This window comes from Bos indicus x Bos taurus, chromosome 5 (assembly GCF_003369695.1).
Source record: "Bos indicus x Bos taurus breed Angus x Brahman F1 hybrid chromosome 5, Bos_hybrid_MaternalHap_v2.0, whole genome shotgun sequence".
NCBI lineage: Eukaryota > Metazoa > Chordata > Mammalia > Artiodactyla > Bovidae > Bos > Bos indicus x Bos taurus.
The window spans coordinates 55,333,552-55,357,016 of NC_040080.1; the positions used below are offsets into that span (position 1 = coordinate 55,333,552).

The following is a 23,465-nucleotide window of genomic DNA, read 5'->3' on the forward strand; positions in this document are numbered from 1 at the left end:
TTTAAAAAACTCATATGGCTCAGTAGCAAAAAATATACTCTGATTAAGAAATTGTCAGAGGACCTCAATAGACATTTTTCTAGAGAAGACATACAGATGGCCAACATGAAAAGATGCTCAACATCACTAACCATCAGAGAAAATAAAATAAAAACCACAGTGAGATACCACTTCAGACCTGTCAGAATGGCTATTATCAAAAAGACAAGAAACAAGAAGTATTGGTGAGGTTGAGGAGAAAAGGGAATCCTTCTGCATTGATTCCCTGGTGGCTCAGAGGGTAAAGCATCTGCCTGCAATGCAAGAGACCTGGGTTCAATCCCTGGGTCGGAAAGATCCCCTGGAGAAGGAAATGGCAACCCACTCAGGTTCTCTTACCTGGAAAATCCCATGGACATAGAAGCCTGGTAGACTACAGTCCATGGGGTTGCAGAGAGTCTGACATGATTGAGTGACTTCACTTTCACTTTCTTTCTGCACTGCTAGTGGGATTTTAAACTGGTGCAGCCACTATTGAAAAGAGTATGGAGGTTCCTCAAAAAAATTAAAAATAGAACTACCATATGATTTAGCAACTCCACTTTTGGGTATTTCATGGAAAGAAATGAAAATACTATCTCGAAAAGATACCTGTGCCCCCCTATTCATTGCAGCATTATTTATAACAGCCAAAGATATCAAAGCAACTGTTGATATCTTTTTATCATTCATAATAATGATATTATTATGAATGATAAAATGGACTTTTATCATTGAATGATAAAAAATGTGGTATTATGTATGTGTGTGTGTGTATATATACACACATATACACATACACACATACACAATGGAATATTACTCAGACATAAAAAAGAAGAAAATCTTGCCATGTGACAACATGGGTTACCCATGAGGGCGTTATGATAACTGGAATAAGTCAGAGAAAGAAAGACAACTATTTTATGATCTCACGTATATATGGAATCTTAAAAAAGAAAACAAGCTCATAGATTCAGAGAACAGAGGAACATACTGGTGGCTGCTGCAGGTGAAGGTGGCAATGGGCCAAACTGGTGAAAGGGCTCAAAAGGTACAGACTTGCACCTATGAAATAAATGTCACGGGGGTGTAATGTACAGCGTGGTGTATTCAGTTAATAATACTGTAATGCATATTTGAAAGTTACTAAGGGAACAAATCTTGAAAGTTAGCACAAGAAAAAATTTATAAATATGTATGATGATGGATGTTATTATTACTAGACTTATTGTGTTGATCATTCTGCAACACATACAAACAATCAATTACTGTGTTGTACACCTGATACCACTATATGTAAATTATACCTCAATTTTAAAAATCATTATGTTCAAAAATTAAAAAAAATTTTTTTTCTTACAATTCAGAAAGAAGAAGCTGCCTCATGGATAGAATACTTTTTATGACAGCATCTACTGTATTGCGTCAAGGTAAAACAAACCAGTGTTAGAGCCTTGGTTCTGCCAAGTACTAACTATCTGAATTTGAAAAAAGTAACTTCTCTAAGCCTCAGTATCCTGATCTTTCAAATAGGTCAACAATAATACCCACTTCAGAGGGAGGTTTGAGGATTAGGAGGTGGTGCTGGCAGTGTACTTATGTACAGCTTGTGCTCATAGATGGTAGGTTTATGGTATTAGCTATTTGCCACTTTTTATAAAGATTACTGACCCTCAAAGTTCTAATATGCCCTGATTAAAAAGTACCTGATATTTTGAAATCAAGTATTAAAAAGCATTTCTTCACCTTAATAAAATATTTTCAGATACACAAAAATGGATTGAGATGATCATCAAACACTTTTGTACTTGCTAATGGCCGTTTGCAGACACAGATGAAGTTCCCCTAGGTGTTCCTCCTCAATTGCATTCCTCTCCCCAGAGGTAACCCCTATCAGGAATTTTTTTTATAACCCCTAATATATATATATGTGTATATATATATATATATCCCTAAAAATACAGCATTATATTGTATGTTTAAAAACTTTACAGAAATGGTAGCATGCTCTACTCATCCTTCTGCAACTTGCTTTCCCTGCGAAACCATGGGGAGTTCATTCATGTTGATCAAAGGAGCTCTGAGTACATGCTCAGTCACTTCATTAGTGTCTAACTCTTGGCAACTCCATGGACGATAGTCTGCCAGGCTCCTCTGTCCATGAGATTTTCCAAGCAAGAACACTGGAGTGGGTTGGCATTTTCTTCTCCAGGGGATCCTCCCAACCCAGGGATCCAACCCACATCTCTTGCACTCACAGGCAGATTCTTTACCACTGAGCCACCAGGGAACCCAAGAGGCGCTAGTCCAATAGTATTTCCTGCTGCCTAGATGTCTACTGTATGAGGACAGTACAGTTTATTGGTTCACTTTACTGCTGGTGGATATTTAGGGTATTTCCAATGTTTCATTATTATAAACAATGATGCAAATGCACACGTGCAAGTGTTTCTCAAGGAAAAATAGCATTTCTGTTATGTTCACTGCTCTTAAAAAAGAAGCAACAGTCAACTTGGGAGTTTAATTCATCCATGCGTCACAAAGTCCTGATGTGACTTGATCCATGGTGAGGGGTGTCGCAATTAATTTGACACTAGTAATGGTTAAAGTGCCTAAATTTGGGAATGATTTTAAAAAATAATTAGAATGGACCTGAGGTACCTTTAATAATAACATTAACTTCCTCTCATCTATTCCAAGGTACTGTCTAGAGGAAGAGTACAGGACAAAGGAGTGTGCTGCATGAGTAACCATTCTTGCTTATCAATGGCAGAGAAAGGTGGAAGAAACATCGGTTGAATTAATAAATATTTTCAAAATGTCAGTTACATAACATGAGGATGCACGTTTACTCGGCCAGAGACTGAACACCTATTGGTAAGACACAGTGAGCCAAACAGTATCTCTGATCTTGGCTAGGTGTGCACAGAACCAAGTGAACCAGGGAGACGGGTGGTAATCTGGATAATTCTGGAGGCAGTGGAAGAAAAGGCGGCGGCAAGAGAAGCAGAGCATGGAGGAAAGAAGAAGGAATATTGTAGGAAAGAAGAGAAAAGAGGAAGAGAGAAAAAAATGATATTCTGGAATTATCAATTCAGGCCAATCCTAAACTATCTCCATCTTTAGGACTGGACAAGTGAAAAAGTTCACATATATCAAAATTAACTATTTATCAGGGGTATATATTATTAATGATAATAGAAAATGTATTGAATATTTATCATATATGCTTATATACTATGTTGCTGTTTTTTACAATATTATACAGGTATTATTATTATTCCCAGTTTATGAGTTAGGAAATCAAAGCTCAGAATCATGCAGCTTGTTTGCTGCAGAGCTGGGATTCGGGGTCCAGGTCCCACAAACTCCAGCACGTGCTCCTAACCAGAGCTTCTGTGAGCTCAACCGTCAACCCTTAACGACAAAAATGAAGATACATTCATCTTTGTTCAGCCCTACACAGTGCCTGTCACAGAAATGGCAACTTGATGCTGACTAAACTGAAATGGATATTCAGAATGAACATATGAAAGTATTGTGATATTTAAATTTATTAGAGACCACTTTTATCTGCTACCCAAATCAGCCAGAATGAAGAGGAAATCATTTTTTAAAAAAATATGCAAACACAAGTTTGGAAACATAAGTGATTTCCTAATTAATCCTCAGACAAGAAAAACCCAATTAGGATAATCCTGGCCTTAGTTTTCTACTAATTAGGATGCTACTGTCATTCAGTCACTAGCAAGGTTTTGCCCAGATTAACTAAGTGACTGTCAGTGTATGAATTAAATCATTCCACGACTCATCCATGGCTACTGTGGTTTGTCTGGTCTTCGTCATGGGTCTTGTCTTTTATTTTCCCTTATTGAAGTTGATTAGGTCTGAGTGCTGACTGAAGGGACAGAAAGGCCTGTGTATTTCCATGCTGTTTATTTTTGTTGTTGTAATCAGCAAAGACCTAGAAACTCTGACAAGCACCTACAAAATTTGTAAGTTGGTAAAAAATGTGTCTTCCTTAATCCCTGTCTTTTTTTGTCTTCTTCTTTGACCATTTTCCCCCTCTACCACCTTAGAGGCATCCTCTATCTATTCCTACTACACTGAAAGTACCCCCTCTATTACTCTTCCTTCCTCCCCTTGTATTTAACTCTGTGGGCTAAGGTGCTTCAGTTGTGTCTGACTCCATGTGACCCTGTGGACCATAGCCCGCCAGGCTCCTCTGTCCATGAGATTCTCCAGGCAATAATACTGGAGTGGGTTGCCATTTCCTTCTCCAGGGGATTTCTCCCGACCCAGGGATCGAACCCATGTCTCTTATGGCTCCTGTTGGCAGGTGGCTTCTTTATCACTAATGCCACCTGAGAAGCCCCGTTTAATTCTTTAGAAAGGATCTAATAAACTTTTTCATAGTGGGTATAAAGGAAAAATAACATTAGCATTTTTCACCTTTCCCAGGGACATTTTTTTTTTTAATGCAGATGCCTTCAGCCAAAGGATTAATATTTGTACTGTAAAATTCTAGGTATCAGGGTGTGTACTGTTTATTAAGTCAATTCCTAGCTTCGCTGTTCTATATTCTCCTCTGGGTGCTGCAGCAGGGACTCTGCCCACGACAATTCTATTTTGCATCTGCTCTCTGATGTGTTCTGCCAGTAGGGGACACTGGAAAGGAAAAACATGGAGATCAAGGGACTTGGTCTTTCCTACTTGCCTGCTGTCCTTGTGGATATGATCCCGGCAGTGATTCTGCAATCTCATAGTGGCAACTGGTTCCAGTTTTCATCTTTAAAAACACACGTCAAAGTAAACTTACTGCACTGCCCCATGCCCCAGAGGTACCAGCAGGGTAGTATATCCTCAGAGGTCTAGGGCTCAGGCCCAGGGCGCCGCCTCTGAGCTTCTGACGGTTCTGATAAGCCTACCCTCTTCCTTCTGTTCCTCTAGCCCTGGGGCAGTAGTTGCTTCACTTCATGAAGCTATTATCTGTGTGGCTTCCATGCTCCCTTTGTGACATGTTTGTCCTCTAATACCTATCTAATCAATTCTCTACATTAACCTGTTATTAAAATAATTGCTGAGTTTCAGTTTTCCTAAATGGAGACTGAGAGTTAAAGAAAGAAATAGGTTTGTGCAATATTTTAGATTTCACATAGAAGTGATATCACATGGTGTTTTGGAAAAAGGCTTTCTCTTAGCAATCATACCACACAAGCAGCCATTTATCCATCCTGTTTGTGCATCTGAAAGAAATATCACCATGGTATAAAGATGCTCTGCTGTTGCTGCTAAGTCGCTTCAGTCGTGTCCGATTCTTAGTGACCCCAGGGACTGCAGCCCACCAGGCTCCCCCGTCCCTGGGATTCTCCAGGCAAGAACACTGGAGTGGGTTGCCATTTCCTTCTCCAATGCATGAAAGTGAAAAGTGAAAGTGAAGTCACTCAGTCATGTCCGACTCTTAGCGACCCTATGGCCTGCAGCCTACCAGGCTCCTCCGTCCATGGGATTTTCCAGGCAAGAGTATTGGAGTGGGGTGCCATTGCCTTCTCCATGCTCTACTATGTATAAAATAGATAAGTGACAGGATATACTGCATAGGACGGGGAATTATACCCATCATCTTGTAATAACTTTTAATGGTGTATAATCTGCAAAATACTGAATCACTATGCTGTACACCTGAAATATAATACTGTAAATCAATTATACTCCAATTCAAAAAGAAGATGCTCTATGAATTTGAATTTTGAAAAATTTCAGTCCCATGTCTGATTTCTGTCCTACAGACTCTCTTATGCCGGAGTATTTGCTAACTTTCACAGAAACTTCCTTTTCTAAAAACCTAGAAGGTTTTGTTACTAAAAACAAAGCAAAACGGTATGACGTAATCTAAGTCCTGAAAGAGCCCATACACTACTGTGTTATATAAATGTGACAGGACAAAAAATATTATCATGGGGTATTCCTGAGTAGATTGATTATTCCTAATTGGCTGCTTTTCCTTGTGAGGATTACATATCCCTACCTATTATCATGGACCTGCAGCCTCCCTCCCTGGGGAGAAGTCCCATTCTCCTGCCCATTTCCATGCATGGTTGTGACACTTGTTTGGCCAATGGAATACGAGCAGGAGTGACAGATGCTACGTCTGAGCAGAAGTTGTAAGAGCCATTGTGTGGCTCAATTATGACTTTTTCCCTCTGCTGTGAGAATGCATGCCTTACATACTAAGTGAACTAAATCAGAAAGACAAAGACAAACACCATGTGATATCACTTCCATGTGGAATCTAAAATATTACACAAATGAACCTATTCATGAAACAGAAACAAACTCACATAGAAAACAAATGACTCGTGGTTGCCAAGGTGGAACGAGGCGGCGAGAGGGCTGGGCTGGGGGTTTGGGCTAGTAGATCAAAACTATTAAATATAGAATGGATACATAACAACGTCCTACTGTATACCACAAGGAACTATAGTCAATATCCTGAGATAAACCATAATGGAAAAAAATATTTAAAAAATGTTATATATATATTACTGAGTCACTATGCCATACAGAAGTAAACACAACATTATAAATCAACTATATTTCAATTAAAAAAAGAAAGAATGCATGCCTTAGGCACAAGTTGCTTCATTAGGCTAGATCTCATAAGAAAGGAGACATGAGAAGCAGAGCCTCAGCCAACCCACAGCTAATGTGTTACATGAGCAAGAAATAAGCCGGCTACTGAGATGTGAGGATTGCTTGTTCCTGCAGCAGAATCTAGCAAATCCAACTGGCACAATCTCTAACCCAACAAAGACGACCCTGTAATTTATGGCCTAATTTACCCTCCCCTGAAAAGGATGGACCTTTTTTTTCCTGGAAGAAAAGCTCTGTTAGTCCTCAAGAAAGCAATGACAGAAATCAGTGAGGCTGGCAGAGAGAAACAATAAAAGAGACGGGAAGGAAAGAAATGCTGTGCAGGCTGAAGTAAAGGAGGAATGCATTTGTCTGGGAAAAAGAAACACGACACCTGAGTACAGGAGGGTATGAAGGAAGGAGAGCGATGAGAAGTTGCTGAGGACTATGTACTCAGCTTGTCTTTGTGTCCTCTGAGAAACTCGAGCAAAGATTGGAACTCCCCTCTAACAAATTCTGGCTGCTGCACTGAGCTTTGTGCAACACACAGACATGGGTGAAAACAAATAAATGTGTATAATCAATGCCACGATCGAAGCATTTACAAAGGCTACTTGACCCAGAAGTTGAACGACATCTGCATGAAACATCAGAGGCCTTGTAAAGACAGGAGCATCAGGATCAGCTCCAGGGGAAGAACAGGTTTTCACCAGAGTGAGTGGAATGACAGCCTTCCTCAGCAAGAGGGAGCACTAGTTACAGGGTTTTAAGGTACCCCCGCTGCCATGCTTGCTCCTTGGAAGGCAAGCTATGAAAAATCTAGTGTATTAAAAAGCAGAGGCATCACTTGGCCAACAAAGGTCCATATAGTCAAAGCTACGGTTTTTCCAGTAGTCATGTGTGGATGTGAGAGCTGGACCATAAAGAAGGCTGAGCAATGAAGAACTGATGCTTTCAAATTGTGGTGCTGGAGAAGACTCTTGAAAGTCTCTTGGACATCAAGGAGATCAAACCAGTCAATCCTAAAGGAAATCAACTGGAAAGACTGATAGCTGAAGCTGAAGCTCCAATACTTTGGTTACCTGATGGGAAGGGCCGACTCGTTGGAAAAGACCCTGATGCTGGGAAAGACTGAAGGCAAAACAAGAAGAGGGCAGCAGAGAATGAGATGGTTAGATAGCATCACTGACTTAATGGACATGAATTTGAGCAACTCAATGGACACAAATTTGAGTAAACTCCAGGAGATGCTGGAGGACAGAGGAGCCTGCTGTGCTACAGTCTATGGGGTTGCAAAGAGTCAGGCGCGACTTAGTGACTGAACAACAACAAGCTTCCATGTTGTAGGATCATCCAGCCTGTCCAGCCCAGGAGACTGGGGTAAGGGAGGGAGAAGCTGCCTTATGTGCCATGTCAAAGAGTCTGAACTTGATCCCAAAGGACACAGGGAAACTTTGAAAGCTGCTAAGCGAGGAAGAGATGCTGCCACATGGGGCAGGGCATGGAATTCACTGCTGAGTGTGCCTGGCTAAGCAGCTGAGGAGAGGAGGAAATCCATCCTAAGCTCTGCTGACCAACCTGTGGGCTGTGGATTCCTGGAGGAAGGGGATTATTCACAAGCTCTGGATGGGCTGGTGATGGGAGCCCAGAGGATGACCTATGACATGAGTGTGGTGAACAGACTGGGGAGTAGGGAGAGATGGAGCAAGCAAGGTAACTTAGAATTGTTCATGCAGGAGTTAGTGGCCAATTCAATGAAGGCAGTGGTAGTGAGGTCAGAGAGGAGGAAGAACTAGGACCAAAAGGCTTTGGTGATGATGGTGGACAGTGAAGAAGATGGCCATCTTGTAGTGGTGGTAGCTTTTGCTGGCTGTGGGAAACAAAAAATTGATGGCGTGGGTGCTGTAAGGAAAGCAGGAAATGGGAAGAACTGGGGACAAAGACACCGCTAAGACATGGTCCTGAATTAGTGGTTACTTAAGCACTCTTAAGTACTCTCACAAAGGCCACAGGTTTAGCTCCTGTCCCCTCCTTAGTGCCACTCTCAGAGGTAAGAAGTGCCCTGCCCAGGCTCAGGACCCCACAGCGCTCATAAACAGGCCTCCCCCCACTGACTGCTCCTTGTGGTGGGGTAAGCTGTCAGCAAGGCCAAGGGTGTGTGCCCACCAGAACCTGCCCAGAAAGTGCCAAGGCCACTTCTAGGGCTTTAGGGGCCTCTACTCAGGTCCATCCACTTGAAGACACCTCTGTTACTGACAGTGCCAAGCAGGGGGTGTGGATGGATCCTGGGCTAGGGGATAGGGTGTCTACATGTGTGAATCTGAGGGCCCCTCCCTGCCAAGAGTGAGATGGAGCTGTGGGTGGGAAGAGAACAAGTCAGGCTATGGGGAAGTGGAGGGACTTTTTCTCCACAGCCAACAGTGAGGATCCTATGAACTTGGACTTCAAGGTCTTTATGCAGCTGTGTTTGTCAAGGGAGAAGGAAAGACTGTGTTGTACTTAATTGTTAACATGATTTATTACTTTAATTATTGAGACACAAGGTCTACAGGCCTCATCTGGACTCTTGCCCCAGGCCTTACAGAAGGCCTTGCCCTTCCTTAGATTCAAGATGAGTGATTTAAAAGAGATGAATCTATTGTCTTTCATTCCCAAACTCTAATGAAGATAAATGAGAGCCAGGGTGTGAGAGTGCCAGCAGGGTAGGTAAGGCTGAGCTCGAGGAATCTGACTCTTCGGGAAAGATGGTTTCCAGCTCCTGCCCACTGTGTAACTCAGATAGCTGGTTCACCCTTTCTGTTCCATGCCCTCAATAGCTGTATAAAGACCTCAAAGTCCAAGCTCACAGGATCCTCACTGTTGGGTGTGAAGTCCCTCCATTTCCCACAGCCTGACCCCTTCTCTTCCCACGCACAGCTCCATTTCACGCTAGGGTGGGGCTCAGACTCAACACATGTGGACACCCCATCCCCCTGTCTGGGCGCCATTCACAGCCCCTGCTTGGCGCTGCCATACTATACACCAGTCTTATGGATGGTCTGATATTTAGTGAACATGTGATAAACATTAGCTGGGGTATCATGGAAGGGGCAGGAGTTTAGAATCAGGCATGTTATGGTTCTAACCCCCAAACCTGCTTGTTCCTATGTGGCCCTGGGTAAACTATCTAATTCTGTGAGTCTGGGTTCCACATCTCCATAAATGGAGGATAATGAAATTATGTTGCAGTGTTGCTACAGAAATCAAAGGACATAATGAATAAAGAACATGCGGCACAGAGCCTGGCACTGGGTGCCTACAAGCCTCAACGTTCTCCTCCTCCTCTGACCACTGTTATTCCACATGACATCAGGCACATGTCACTACATCATACACAATCCACCCCAGATACGATGCTAGCCCCGTACTTCCTACTTAAGTTAACCCTTCCTTATTTTACTGTATTTAAATTTGGCAAATGTTCCCTTTTTCTATAGGTGTTCTAAATTGCCTCTTACCACTTTGATGAGTCTAAAAGCCCCTTTCCTACCAAATTTAACACGCTCAAGTTAAAATTTTAAATAAATAGATACATAGGTACAAATATACATGGGGCTTCCCTGAAATGTCTCAGTGGTAAAGAATATGCCTGCAAAGCAGGAGATGAGTGTTCTATCCCTGGGTTGGGAAGATCCCCAGAGAAGGAAATGGCAACCCACTCCAGTACTCTAGCGTTGGAAATCCCATGGACAAGAGCCTGGTGGGCTACAGTCCATGGGGTTGCAAAGAGTTGTACACGACTTAGCTATTAAACAACATAAATATACATATGAACATACAGTAACATAACTATTGCTCTACTATAGCACAGTACTTGCCACAGAATACAAAAGCACTTATTAAATGAGTAAGTTGATAAATGTTAAAGAAATGTTTATTCAAAGATGGATAGATGGCAATAAAAGAATTCTAAGAGACTTATTCAAAGTCGGTTGCACAAATACTAAGAGAACACAGCTGACTAACCACCGGATCTCCAGACACACAAAAGGACACTTTTCTCACATCATTAGGTGACCTCTCTGTGCCTTAAACTGAAGTCACTGTCACTAAGTTATGTGCTACCTAACAGGAGCTACATCATTTTTAAGAAACACACATCTCATGCTACGCAGCTTGCTGCACTTTCATTTCAGTTTAAAACTTTCTAGGAAGGAGATCTGTTTCCCCTGACTCTGTGGATCAATACCAACAAGCTGCATACTGAGGATTCTAATGCAGAATAAGTGTGTGTAATACAATGAGCGTTTTGAGACGGCTGTAAGTCATGGGGGCACTAAAAGAACATTAATCCTACCAAAATCAATCTCAGCCTCTCTTTGCCTAAAGGACTCTCTCAAGATTTCAGATCAATGAAAACAACACAAAAACTCCAAACACTGAAAAGAAAATACAGTTAAAAGTACATGCTAGAAAAATCAGTATCTTTAGATGGCTAGGCTGAGAGACTTTAGAAAATATGCACATGTTATTGATAAATAAATGCAAAATGGTAATGTAGCCTGGCTTAGTTCAGGCTGCTATAACAAATTACAATAGACAGGTGGCTAAGTCGCTTCCATCGTGTCCAACTCTGCAACCTTATGGACCATAACCTGCCAGGCTCCTCTGTCCACGGCATTCTCCAGGCAAGAATACTGGAGTGGGTTGCCATTTCCTCCTTCTGGAAATGATCCTGACACAGGGATCAAACTGAGGTCTCCTGCACTGCAGGCAAGTGCTTTACTGTCTGAGCTAGGGGGCAGCACTTGGAACCTAGAAGAGCGAAAGTGAAAGTCGCTCAGTTGTGTCTGACTCTTTGCGACCCCATGGACTACACAGTCCATGGACTTCTAGGCCAGAATACTGAAGTGGGTAGCCTTTCCCTTCTCCAGAGGACCTTCCCAACCCAGGGATAGAACCTAGGTCTCCTGTTGGATTCTTTACCAACTGAGCTATCAGGGAACCTAGTAAGCATCATATACATAGCAGCTGTCATTATTCCTTCAATAAACTCCCTACTGTTGTGCTGAATTACCTTCTCTGAAATTGAGTTTGAGAGGAGTCTTCTGAACTACAATGCTTCAATAAAATGACTGCCCTTAATGCTGACACCCTTGGAGAAGGAAATAGCAACCAACTCCAGTATTCCATCCTAGAAAATACCATGGGCAGAGAAGCCTGGCAAGCTACAGTTCATGGGGTCACAAAGAGGCAAACGCAACTTAGAGAGTATACAACAACAACAATGCTGACAGCCTCGGGCCCCTCAGCTGGCTAGTGCAGGAGAGGCCTCTGCGGGACGGACCTTCAGGTGTTCACACAATCACGGCTGATAAGCAGCCTGCAGGCCCCCTTCTGGCGACGTCAGATAAAATGAACAAATGGCATCATGCATTGGCTTTTAAACAGGCATCCCACAGGTTTGCTTTTGTTGCTTCTCAAACATGAATATATTCAAATGGAAGGTGAGGCTATTTGCTTGTTAATCAGTTACCAACTTCCATTTTTGTAAACTCAAAATGTTCAAACAGCAAAGATGTACAATGTGGTTAGTTTAGGGTAGACTGCAGTTTTCTGCTGAAGATATACCTAAACTCCTGCAGAAGGTTACGGCCGTGAGCGATAAACTCTGCAGGAGCCCACTGAGGGGGCCCATCAGAAAGAGCCCCCGGAAAAGCCTTAGAAGGAGTTTGCTCTAAAGACATTGCTGAGGACACTGCCCACTATTTCACTTAGAGTCCCTGTCCCTGTGCAAGGACTTCATTTTTTGCAAATGCTAAGAAAATGTGAGAAAGAGCTTAGGGCCCAATTTATTGGCTCATTTGTCAACCATCACAGAAATATAGGCTACCGAGGTCTACAAATCTGAACCTATTTTCTTCCCTGAACTTCCCTGCTCTAAAAGTTATTCTCCTTGGCTTGAATGTTTGTTTATATTTTTACCATTCTCTTTGTCTCTTCACCCCATCTCAAATGCTTCAACAATAAACTCCAGAGGAGAAGCAATGTTTTTGTATCTACAGGCTCATACTAATGTCATATGGCTTAAAAACTGTATGTACTTTGGCCCTGTTCCCGTAACTGGCATATAACTGAGGTGGCCACACAGTGCAGAAAACACCCTTTTCTCCAGTCAATCATCTGTCATTGACTGGTGTGATCTTGAGCAAGCTGTTCAGTCTCTCTGAACTTCACAATACTACCTATACCTTCAGAGCTGTCATGCATCTATATCATAATTCTGGAATGCAGGATTGTTTATTAACATCCGGTACCTGCCACTCTTATCGTGCAATGCTTTGCTTGCCACCACTACTTGAAGAATGCCATTTCCTTGACCACTATCATCCACAACTCACTGCCATGGCCTGTTGGCTTGCTCACTTGAGAGGCAGATTCAAACAATAAAAAGGCAATCAAAGGAGGTTACAGACAAACTCCCACCTGCTGTCCCTTTCAACGACCTTCTCTCATCTTTAACAGCCCTTGCTGGTCCAGCACCCAGATTCCCATGGTGAGTGCTTTCTTGGTCACCAGCAGATGTATCATTCTGTTATTCCCTAGATCACGGGTCCTCAACCCCTGGGATCTAGTGCCTGATGATCTGAGGTGCAGCTGATGTAATAATAATAAGAATAATAATAGAAATTGAGTGCACTATTGAGTGTACTATGCTTGAATCATCTCAAAACCATCCTTGCCCCTTCCAGTCTGTGGAAAAATATCTTCCACAAAACTGGTCCCTGGTGCCAAAAAGGTTGGGGACTGCTGCCTGAGATGTTTACACTGTTACCTAGCTCCAAGTCTAGAAGGAAAAGAAAGGGATATAAGCCAACTTCATGTCAAATGATCTTTTTATACTGTCCATTTCGTATATGTACGTGACCCATGAGATTAAGATGTCTGAGGCATGAGTTAAATATCTTGGGGTCAAGCATTAGTCCTCATAACAGAATTTAGGGAAGGAAAGATGATCAGTTAGTAGCACTGAGACAAAAAAATGAATCAGTAAGCCAGGGGTAATTTGCAGCTGAACACGGAGGCCATCACTGACTTTCAACCCTTCCTCTGGGTGTCCTGGGTTTGGCAGATGAACGAACTTGACTCTAGAGCCTGAGTTCTGTCCTGCTGCAATGGCAAGAATGCCAGTTCTGCTGATTCTTTTAGGTCCTGCTCTTTTAGGTGCTCTGATCATTCCGGTGCCACCAGCTGCTAGGCATACTGTTCCTATCCTCAATGGTTCAGTCTAGCAGGGAGAGAAAGGCATGTGAAGAAATTCCATTCCAAGTATATATATAACTGAGTCACTATTCTCTACACATGAAATCAACATCACCTTGTAAATCAACTACACTCCAAAAATTTTACATCATCACTACTGGCCTTCAGTTCAATTCAGTCACTCAGTCATATCCGACTTTTTGCGACCCCATGGACTGCAGCATGCCATGCTTCCCTGTCCATCACCAACTCCCAGAGCCTACTCAAACTCACGTACATTGAGTCAGTGATGCCATCCAGCCATCTCATCCTGTGTTGTCCCCTTCTCCTCCTGCCTTCAATCTTTCCCAGTGTATCAGGATCTTTTCCAATGAGTCAGTTCTTAGCATCAAGTCACCAAAGGACTGACGTTTCAGCTTCAGCATCAGTCCTTCTAATAAACATTCAGGACTTAATTCATGTAGGATGGACTGGTTGGATATCTCCTTGCAGTCCAAGGGACTCTCAAGAGTCTTCTCCAACACCACAGTTCAAAAGCATCAATTCTTCAGTGCTCAGCTTTCTTTATGGTCCAACTCTAACATCCATACATGACTATTGGAAAAACCAGAGCTTTGACTAGATGGACCTTTGTTGGCAAAGTAATGTCTCTGCTTTTGAATATGCTGTCTAGGTTGGTCATAATTTTTCTTTCAAGGAGCAAACGTCTTTTAATTTCATGGCTGCAGTCACCATCTGCAGTGATTTTAGAGCCCCCCAAAATAAAGTCTTTCACTGTTTCCATTGTTTCCCCATCTATTTGCCATGAAGTGATGGGACCAGATGCCATGATCTTTGTTTTCTGAACTCTGAGTTTTAAGCCAACTTTTTCACTCTCCTCTTTCACTTTCATTAAGAGGCTCTTTAGTTCTTCTTTGCTTTCTGCCATCAAGGTGGTGTCATCTGCATATCTGAGGTTATTGATATTTCTCCCAGCAGTCTTGATTCCAGCTTGTGTTTCCTCCAGCCCAGCATTTCTCAAGATGTACTCTGCATATGTGACAATATATAGCCTTGATGTACTCCTTTTCCTATTTGGAACCAGTCTGTTGTTCCATGTCCAGTTCTAACTGTCGCTTCCTGACCTGCATACAGATTTCTCAGGAGGCAGGTCAGGTGGTCTGTATTCCTATCTCTTTCAGAATTTTCCACAGTTTGTTGTGATCCACACAGTCAACGGCTTTGGCGTAGTCAATAAAGCAGATGTTTTACTGGAATTCTCTTGCTTTTTTGATGATCCAAAGGATATTGGCAATTTGATCTCTGGTTCCTCTGCCTTTTCTAAAGCCAGCTCGAACATCTGGAAATTCACAGTTCATGTATTGTTGAAGCCTGGCTTGCAGAATTTTGAGCATTACTTTGCTAGTGTGTGAGATGAGTGCAATTGTGCAGTAGTTTGAGCATTCTTTGGCATTGCCTTTCTTAGGCATTGGAATGAAAACTGACCTTTTCCAGTCCTATGGCCACTGGCCTTCAGAGCTAGATAATTCTTTGTTGGAGCTCCTGTGAAGGATGTTTAACAGCATCCTTGCTCTCCATCCCCTTACATACCAGTGGCAGTCTCTGCCCTAAGTTTAGACAGCCAACAATGTTTCCAGACATAGCCAAGTCACTCCCCTATTGAGAACCAGTGATGTATAATTTAGTGTTGGTGACCTACAGCTAAAATGGAAGCTCCAGGAAGGCAGGAATTTTTGCCTGTTTATTCACTGTTGATTCCCAAGTCCCCAGAACAACAGTGGGCATGGAACATGTGAATGAAGGAATATTTGTTTAAACACATGCACGCACAACAAACATATGCTTCAGATGCTTCCATTTGGAAGTGATCAATATTTAATTTTACCTCACTTTTAATGGATTTTCATCAAAATAAAATAATGGTAATGATAGAAATTTTAAAATTCAGGGAGGAATATTTTTCTCTGTATCTAACACAAACATTTTCTGAAAGGCAATTCAGAATTGATCTCTATCTGGAAAGAGTATACTATATACATATTATAAAAAGAGACATGAGTCTTTTCCAAATTTCCTCTTCTCTGTGTCCCAGTAGAAAACCTTTATTATGAGTATTGACCTTAGAAAGTAATTGCCTCAAGGGCAGTACTGTTGATGCCATTTTAAGAATGAAGGGCAGGGCTACTGAAACAGGCCAACACTCACAGGCAAGGAAAAGAGGAGGAATAAATTAATTCCTGAATGGACTTGTCATTCACAGTCATCTGGTTTGACCAGAGTTTAATTTATCTCAGAGAGTTGGTGGGCCTGCCTGAGGGGTGTCACATGATAACAAATAGTAGAGAGAGAGAAGGTCCGATTTTCCATCCACCATACCAACCACCACAAGGGAAAATTTGGCAATGTCTGGAGACATTTTGATTTTAGCAACTAAGTAAGGGTGGGGGGCGGGGGGCAGGAAACTGCTATTTGCATCTAATGGATAGAAGCCATGGTGCTACTAATCATCCTACAACGCACAGGGCAGTTCCCCACAACAAGACGTACTCAGTCGAAAATGTCAGCAGTGCCGAGGTTGAGAGGCCCTGCAGTAGAGCATGTTTAAGGGCATGGGATCTGAGACCTCTCTGTGCAAATCTGAATTCCTGCTTCATCACTGTCCAGCTGTCTGGCAAACCAATTTCCCTTTTCCTCCTGGGCACAAAAGTAGTTACATTAGCACTCCTCAAGTTAGGGCTAACTACACAACAAGTTCTGGTGCGTGAAATGTGGGCATAAGTGCTGTCCACCACTTCTAAAACTGGCTTATAAAAACTTCCTTCAAAATCACTCATCTCTTTTCGCCTTCCATAGACCAGATGCAAAGGATCTAGGGGATGGCAGAGTCACTAGACAGACAGAGCCTGGGTACCTGAATGACTGTCTGGAGCAGAGACAGCGCCCCTCCGTCCCTGTAGTGACCCGCAGTAGACCATGATATGAATAACAGACAGACAGACAGACAGACAGACAGACTTCTACAATGTTAAGCCACTGATGCTTGGGGTTGATCAGGTAGGTGGACTGTCACCTACTGCAGGCTTCTTAACCTCTCTGTGCCTCGATTTCCTCATCTGCAAAATGGTGGTGATAACACCATCTCTCCCATGAGGATTAAAGTTTTTAAAATAGTGTCTGGCATCTAATAAGAGTTTTCCCATCTGAGGGTCCACTTTCAGTGACACCATATAAAATGACCAACGGCATTGTATGTTAATTTATAGAGATATGTACTCAGGTTTGCTTTTATTGCCTCCCAAACATTGATATATTTGACTTCCCTGGTGGCTCAGTTGGTAAAGAATCTGCCTGCAATGCAGGAGACCCAGGTTTGATTCCTTGGGTGGGGAAGATCCCCTGGAGAAGGAAATAGCAACCCACTCCAGTATTCTTGCCTAGAAAATCCTGTGGACAGAAGAGCCTGGTGGACTACAGTCCGTGGGTTTGCAAAGAGTCAGACACGACTAAGCAACTGAGCATAGCAAACACTGATATGGGTTTGAAGTAACTGGAAACTAGAAAGCTAGGCTATTTGGTTTTTAATCAATTCTTTAATTCTTTTGTATAATGTAGTTCAAAGTACAAAAATTTAAGATTAGATTTATTCCATGTTATCTTTACTACTTTTATCCTCATTTTATTCATTTAAGTACCTATCATATGCTAGGTGCTGTGTTAAATGTTGGAGATAGAATTATGAGCAGAAACAGACATAGCCTATGCCTCCATAGCGTTCAAAGCTTACTCAAGAGTTAGGCGTTAACCATGTAATACCCAAATAATTATAAAATCTCAAATATGAAAAATGTTATAAGGGAAACACACTGCTAAAAGAGTACAAAGCAAAGAGAAATGGTCTTTGGAAGGATGGAAGGAGGGTTTTCCTGGAAGGAGGCTTCAGAGCTGAGTTTGAAGGATGAATAAGAATAAACTTGGGGAAGGGGGAAGGAATGAGAAAGGAATTCAAGGAGAGGAAACAGCATATGCAAATATCCTGAAGTGAGTATATCGAAAGAACTGAGAGAAGTTGTATATGTCTGGATCGTAAGAAGTGAGGGGAGGAAGGTAGTCAAGGCAGATAAGGCTGGAGAGGAGTTGGCTGCATGGCCAGGCCATTCAAGGCCTTGTAGGTCATTCTCAATAATTTTCATATTTTTTCTAAACAGGGTGAAGTAACATGATTAGATAAGCATTTTAAAAAAACCTCATTTTGTATGCTTTTAAAGAAAATGGAATGGAGGCAGGCAAGGGTGGAGCCAGGGGACCTATTATTTCTGGATTACAGAGGTGAGATTGTGGTGGCAGAGATGACTGGATTAAAGAGACACTTAAGATAAAAACTCATTAGCCTTTGGAGTTATCTTAGATGTGGGAAGTGGAGGTGAGGGAGGTGTCTAGAGTAGATTCTAGACCTTGGTTTCAGCAACTGGACAAATATTATGCCTCTTACTGGACAGATGACAATGGACATGGACCACTTGAGAGGAGAAAATGTCATGTTTGGTTGGAGATGAGTATGCAGTGAGCTAACCTCACATCATCTTTATTCTTTGCTCATAATATGATTCTCCTATTTTCATTTCTATCTATTCATCTACTTTCTCATTTAACAAATCATTATAAAGTACCAACTATGGGACTCAAAAATGGTGATATAGACACAGTCTTTAGAGGAGCTTATGGTCTAGGAGAAAGCAAAGAAAATGGATACTATTAAGAATTATGATAGCAAAAATATTATCACCAAGACATAGAAGAGTGTACTTCACCCAGAATCAGGGTTGGAGGGTGGAAATTATAGAAGGTTCTCTGGAGGAAACGTCTCTGATGCAATGTGCCAAGAAGGGAGCCTCGGGGAAAGGGTATTCCAGGTGAGAGAAGAGAATGTAAACAAGGAGGGTACAGAGAGATACTGAGGTCAAAGCAGCTCAGTGTGGCCAAAGCATACAACAGGGAAAAGGAAGAGGGGGCTGGTGGGCCAGCCGAGGATTCTGAGTTTTATCCTGAGGGCAGAGTATGTTTAAGGCTCTTTTCTACTTTGGTCATTATTTATTAAACATCCCATTGTCTCTTCTTCTACATTCATGTACACTCACATACACACACACCCTTACATTTCTATTATCCTTTTTTCAATTCCTGGACTAACATAATATCAAATATTCTGCAAAGAAACCACATGAGATTTTGGACAGCATTTGGAAAACCAGGGATCATGTTATAACTCCCAGAGCTCATTAGCCAGCACTTCTGTTCACTTTAAACCCATTAAAATCACTCTTGAACCGTCCTTAGGGAAATCTTTTTCTAATTGCTTCAAACCATTATTTCCAAGTGGACAGCCTGTGTTCTTCAAATCTTATTTATATACATTCATTAAAGGATGTTGTCCATGTGGCATGTTAGTTTTCAAACAGAAAGAAATCCCCACTGCCTATAACATTCAAGACACTTGTTGAACTTTTCCTCTCCCAGCGGCACAGGAGAACTGCCTAAACTACGTTCTCGGTCCCACTGAGGTCTGGTTCTGAGGTTTGCTCTGTTCCAACTGTCCCTCTGCTTCTTCCTCCTTAGTTCTCCTATGTTGGAAGCTCATCTTCCACCGATCACTCTCTTTTTTTCAAACAATGATGTCAGGTTTTCTCACACCTTCGACCCCAAAACAGAAAACTACCTGTGGTTTTTCAAACACCCTGTTCTGATTCATGCCTTTGTAGTTTTAAACATATGTTACCCTCTCTTTTTAGGATATGCTTCGCCCTTACCTACACGGACAAGTATTATCCTTCAAGGCTCATCTCAAATATTTTTTTCTCCTAACCCACCCTTATCTTTAAATAGTCTCCCTCCAGATCTGGAGGATGGAGCAAGCCCTCTTGTAAGTCACATTCAACATACTTTTATAGTGATTCAAGTGGTCTTCTCTCAGAGGAAAGGATAAAGAAGATGTGGTACATAGTTATAATGGAATATTACTCAGCCAAAAAAAGAACAAAATAATGCCATTTGCAGCAATGCTGATGAAATTTAAAATTACCATACTAAGTAAGTCAGACAGAGAACGACAAATATATAACATCACTCATATATTGAATCTAATTTTTAAAATGATATAAATAAACTTACTTACAGAACAGAAACAGACACACACATTTTGAAAACAAACTTATGGTTACCAAAGGGGAAACATGATGGGGAAGAATAAATTAGGAGTCTGGGGTTAACACACATGCACTGCTATGTATAAAATAGGTAACCAAAAAGAACTTACTGTATAGCATGGGGAACTCTACTCAATATTATATAATAACCTATTTGGGAAAAGAATCTGAAAAAGAATGCATATATGTCTATGCGTAACTGAACCACTCTGATGTACACTTGAAACTGACACAACATTGTAAATCAGCTGTACTCCAGGAAAATTTAAAATTAAATAAAACAGTCTACTCTATTTACTAGGTGGGGTCAAGGTTCTGTATTATTTCCTATATTTTGTTGATATATGCCCTGTATCCAGACAGTGTCTGGCTAGAAGTAGGCATCAAATTAGTGACTGCTGAATGAAAAATTATTCAGTGAACAAATACCCAAACATGTCAAAAAAAGCTTCTCAAATATATGTGAGAGATGGCTGAATACCACCATCACACAGGCTGTTAGCCCTCATTTATTATATCGTTTAAAATATCCATAAAGGTATAATTCTCAGGTCTAGTTCCGAGGGATCCTGGTGGGCGCCCAGGTGCTTCTGACTGATAACTCTGCTGAGAAACTTTGTTCTAAAGCCAGAATATTACACAACATAACCAGCGTGAAGACAAGTACTGGGAAGCCTTTCTCTTTCATTTACCTGTGTTCCTCTGAAGTAAAACAAACCCCAGGTGCACACCATATATTTCACTGATGCTTTCATCTACCCATCCATCCAGCTAAAACTTTTGAGACCCTCCTACAATCTGCTAGGCATCCTCTCAGGCAGGTGAGAAGCAAAGTGAACCTTTGCGTGTAAATCATACTCTATTCCAGAAGGCTTTAAAAACAAACACCCGCTTGTGTAAGAAACTTCAAGATGAACAACACAGGCACAGCAAGGGTTTAAATGAAGAGTGGGAAAACGTCAGCTTTCATCTGTCTTTTTCTCTTAAGAAAACATCGTAGGTCCTGATCTTGGGGTTAACTTGAAATCCTGCTCAGTTCCTATTTCCCACGGAGGATTTAGCTAGGATTTCGAGGCTGGGCTGTGAGCTTCATGTCTTCTTCAATAACCCTTTTAAGTGTTCACATAGCGGGGCTTGTTTGGCATCAGTCTAACTGGTGGGGATCTAGAGTTTGGCTGAGTTAGAGGCTTATGGCATTTCTTCCCTTGCATTACACATTACACATTTTGATGCAGAGCATCTATTCTTTGATTTTCCTTTTCTCCTGCACCCTCCAGAAATCCAAGGCTTTAACTGGTTTTCTGTTGCTGAAATGTGCCCCCGCCTTGCACTCTCTGCAACTTGACAATGCCATTTGGTTTATATTTTTCCCAAAGTCAGCAACCTAGTTTTTAAAAAAACTCTGTTACCCCCTTTCTTTCCTTCAGGTAAGTCATTTTTATGGAGGCTGTAGCTATAGCTAAAACAGCAAGTGCCAGGAATTCCTGAAGTCTGGCTGAAAGCGAGGCCAGGCTCACCTGATTTATCCTCCTTTTAAGAGGCTGTCTTGGGCCTGGTTGTTTATAGTCTTTGGCATGGTTTTCTCTCCTACCACCGACCCTGCCCTCTGGCCATGATTTCTTGTCGCATCAAAAGCTTCAGAGTCAATTCTTTGTCACTTTTGCAATTCTTCAAAGGCTCCATTACTTAGCTAACCCCTTCTTCCCCCAACCATACAAGTACAAAGTGACCAATCACTCCTCAGAGCCTGATCCATGAGTCCAGAAGCCGGCTGCTAGGTTACGTGGCTTTTTCTGGGGCAACGTGGTGAGTTGCTAAAGAAAGGGGAGTTGAGAGGTGAACCGAGATTTTTTTTTTTAACTCAACAACCCCTCATTTTAACAGGGCAACAGCTTCCCTATGTGCTGGCTCGAGGCAGATGAGCCTGCAGAGGGCTCTGAGCACTGGGCTTTGGCGGAGCCACAAGACAGAAGGAGCCTGGATCTCTGAATCAGAAGGTGGTGCACCCAACACACATGAGCAAGCATTCTACCGTGTTGAGCTGCTGCGATGTGGAAATTGTCTGTTATAGCAGCCTGCTTACCCGAAAGGGGATATGAACACAAAACAGGACTGCTGGGGAGACGGGCACTAGGCTGTTCCTTCCAAGCACCACGGAATCAAAGGCGTGCAGGAGAGGGATCTACCATGGCTGCATGAACTTAGTAAGATAAGGGCTTTCACAGGAAACACTCACTGATGGATCCTTTGCTGGCTGAAAGGGGCAGTGTAGCAGTCATTCTCCTCCAGGTCTGGCAGTGTCTCCTTGTCCAGCCTCATTGGCTTCTTAGGTAACCATCTCCGAAACCTGCTTATTTGTTTATCGATCCTGTGGGACATGAAAGGCAAGACCAAAGGGTACAACATGTCAGCATTGCCCCAAAACACAGGAGGGGGGTCTCCACAGAGCCGCAATTATGACCCACACACGCTGGACGTGCTCACTGCACTCATGAAACCCCCACTGGACACAAAGAAGGAAGCAAGCCGAGACCCAGTGTCCTGATTGCCCATGATATCATTGCTATGAGTCACATGTCTACCCACACGCCAATGGATGGCCAAGGAGTCAGAACGAGGTTGGAAGGCTCCGGAAAGGAAGCGGACACTCCCTGAAGCAAAGCAGCCAAGACCTTAAGTTCTTCCATCCTGCAGATTCTAGAAACTCACTGTGTGCTTGGAAAATCTCCCCATCCAAAGTCAGGGAAGAGCTGAAGCTGTAGTTAGTTGGCTTTGGGGGTGGGGCAGAGACAGCACATTTCAGGGGTGGACTGTGCACAGAGAGCTCAATATCACCATTTGCTTTCTGGCCCTCATACCTTCCTTGAACAGCCTCTCAGCAGATGACATGTGTTTTTTTTTTTGTTTTTTTTTTAACTTTCATGTCTCTTTTCAAGCTGACCCCATGGTTCTCATGGTGCTGGGGTGGGGTGTCATGACACACATGTGTCACTCTGGTCAGAGTACACAATGATGCCAAGCCAAAAAACCCAACACTGTCCCCAAAGCAGTTTTCAAGCCATGATTTGCCTCCCTGGTGGCCTCCCCATTCCTTCTGACTTCTGATGAAAACATCTGGCCTCCACGTGACCAGATTCTCACCCACTCACAGCCAACTACTAGAAGAGCAAACACCACAACAGACTTTGAAATGATACCTACACCACTGGAACTTTTTTTTCCCCTAAGAGCACACATTAATAGCAGCTCTATGAGGCAGACTGAACAGGGACCGTTCTCATTCACACATCATAAAAGAGACTCATGGTGGGGTAATTATCCAGCCCAAGTTACCCAGACAGTGAATAAAGTCAGAACCAAAATGCAGAT

General features: G+C 42.3%; 1 protein-coding gene across 15 annotated transcripts in view; it reads right to left on the minus strand.

The window, feature by feature from the left end:
- The window catches only part of ANO4 (anoctamin 4), a 434,080-nt gene that overhangs the window by 106,859 nt on the left and 303,756 nt on the right, over positions 1–23,465 (minus strand). For 14 of the 15 annotated variants that reach the window (XM_027542020.1, XM_027542022.1, XM_027542019.1 and 11 more), the window contains one exon: positions 22,333–22,464. The exons of the other annotated variant lie outside the window; for it this stretch is intronic. In XM_027542020.1, coding sequence (XP_027397821.1) covers positions 22,333–22,464 — 132 coding nt within the window. The remainder of the gene's footprint in view (positions 1–22,332; positions 22,465–23,465) is intronic. 15 annotated transcript variants of the gene reach the window in all.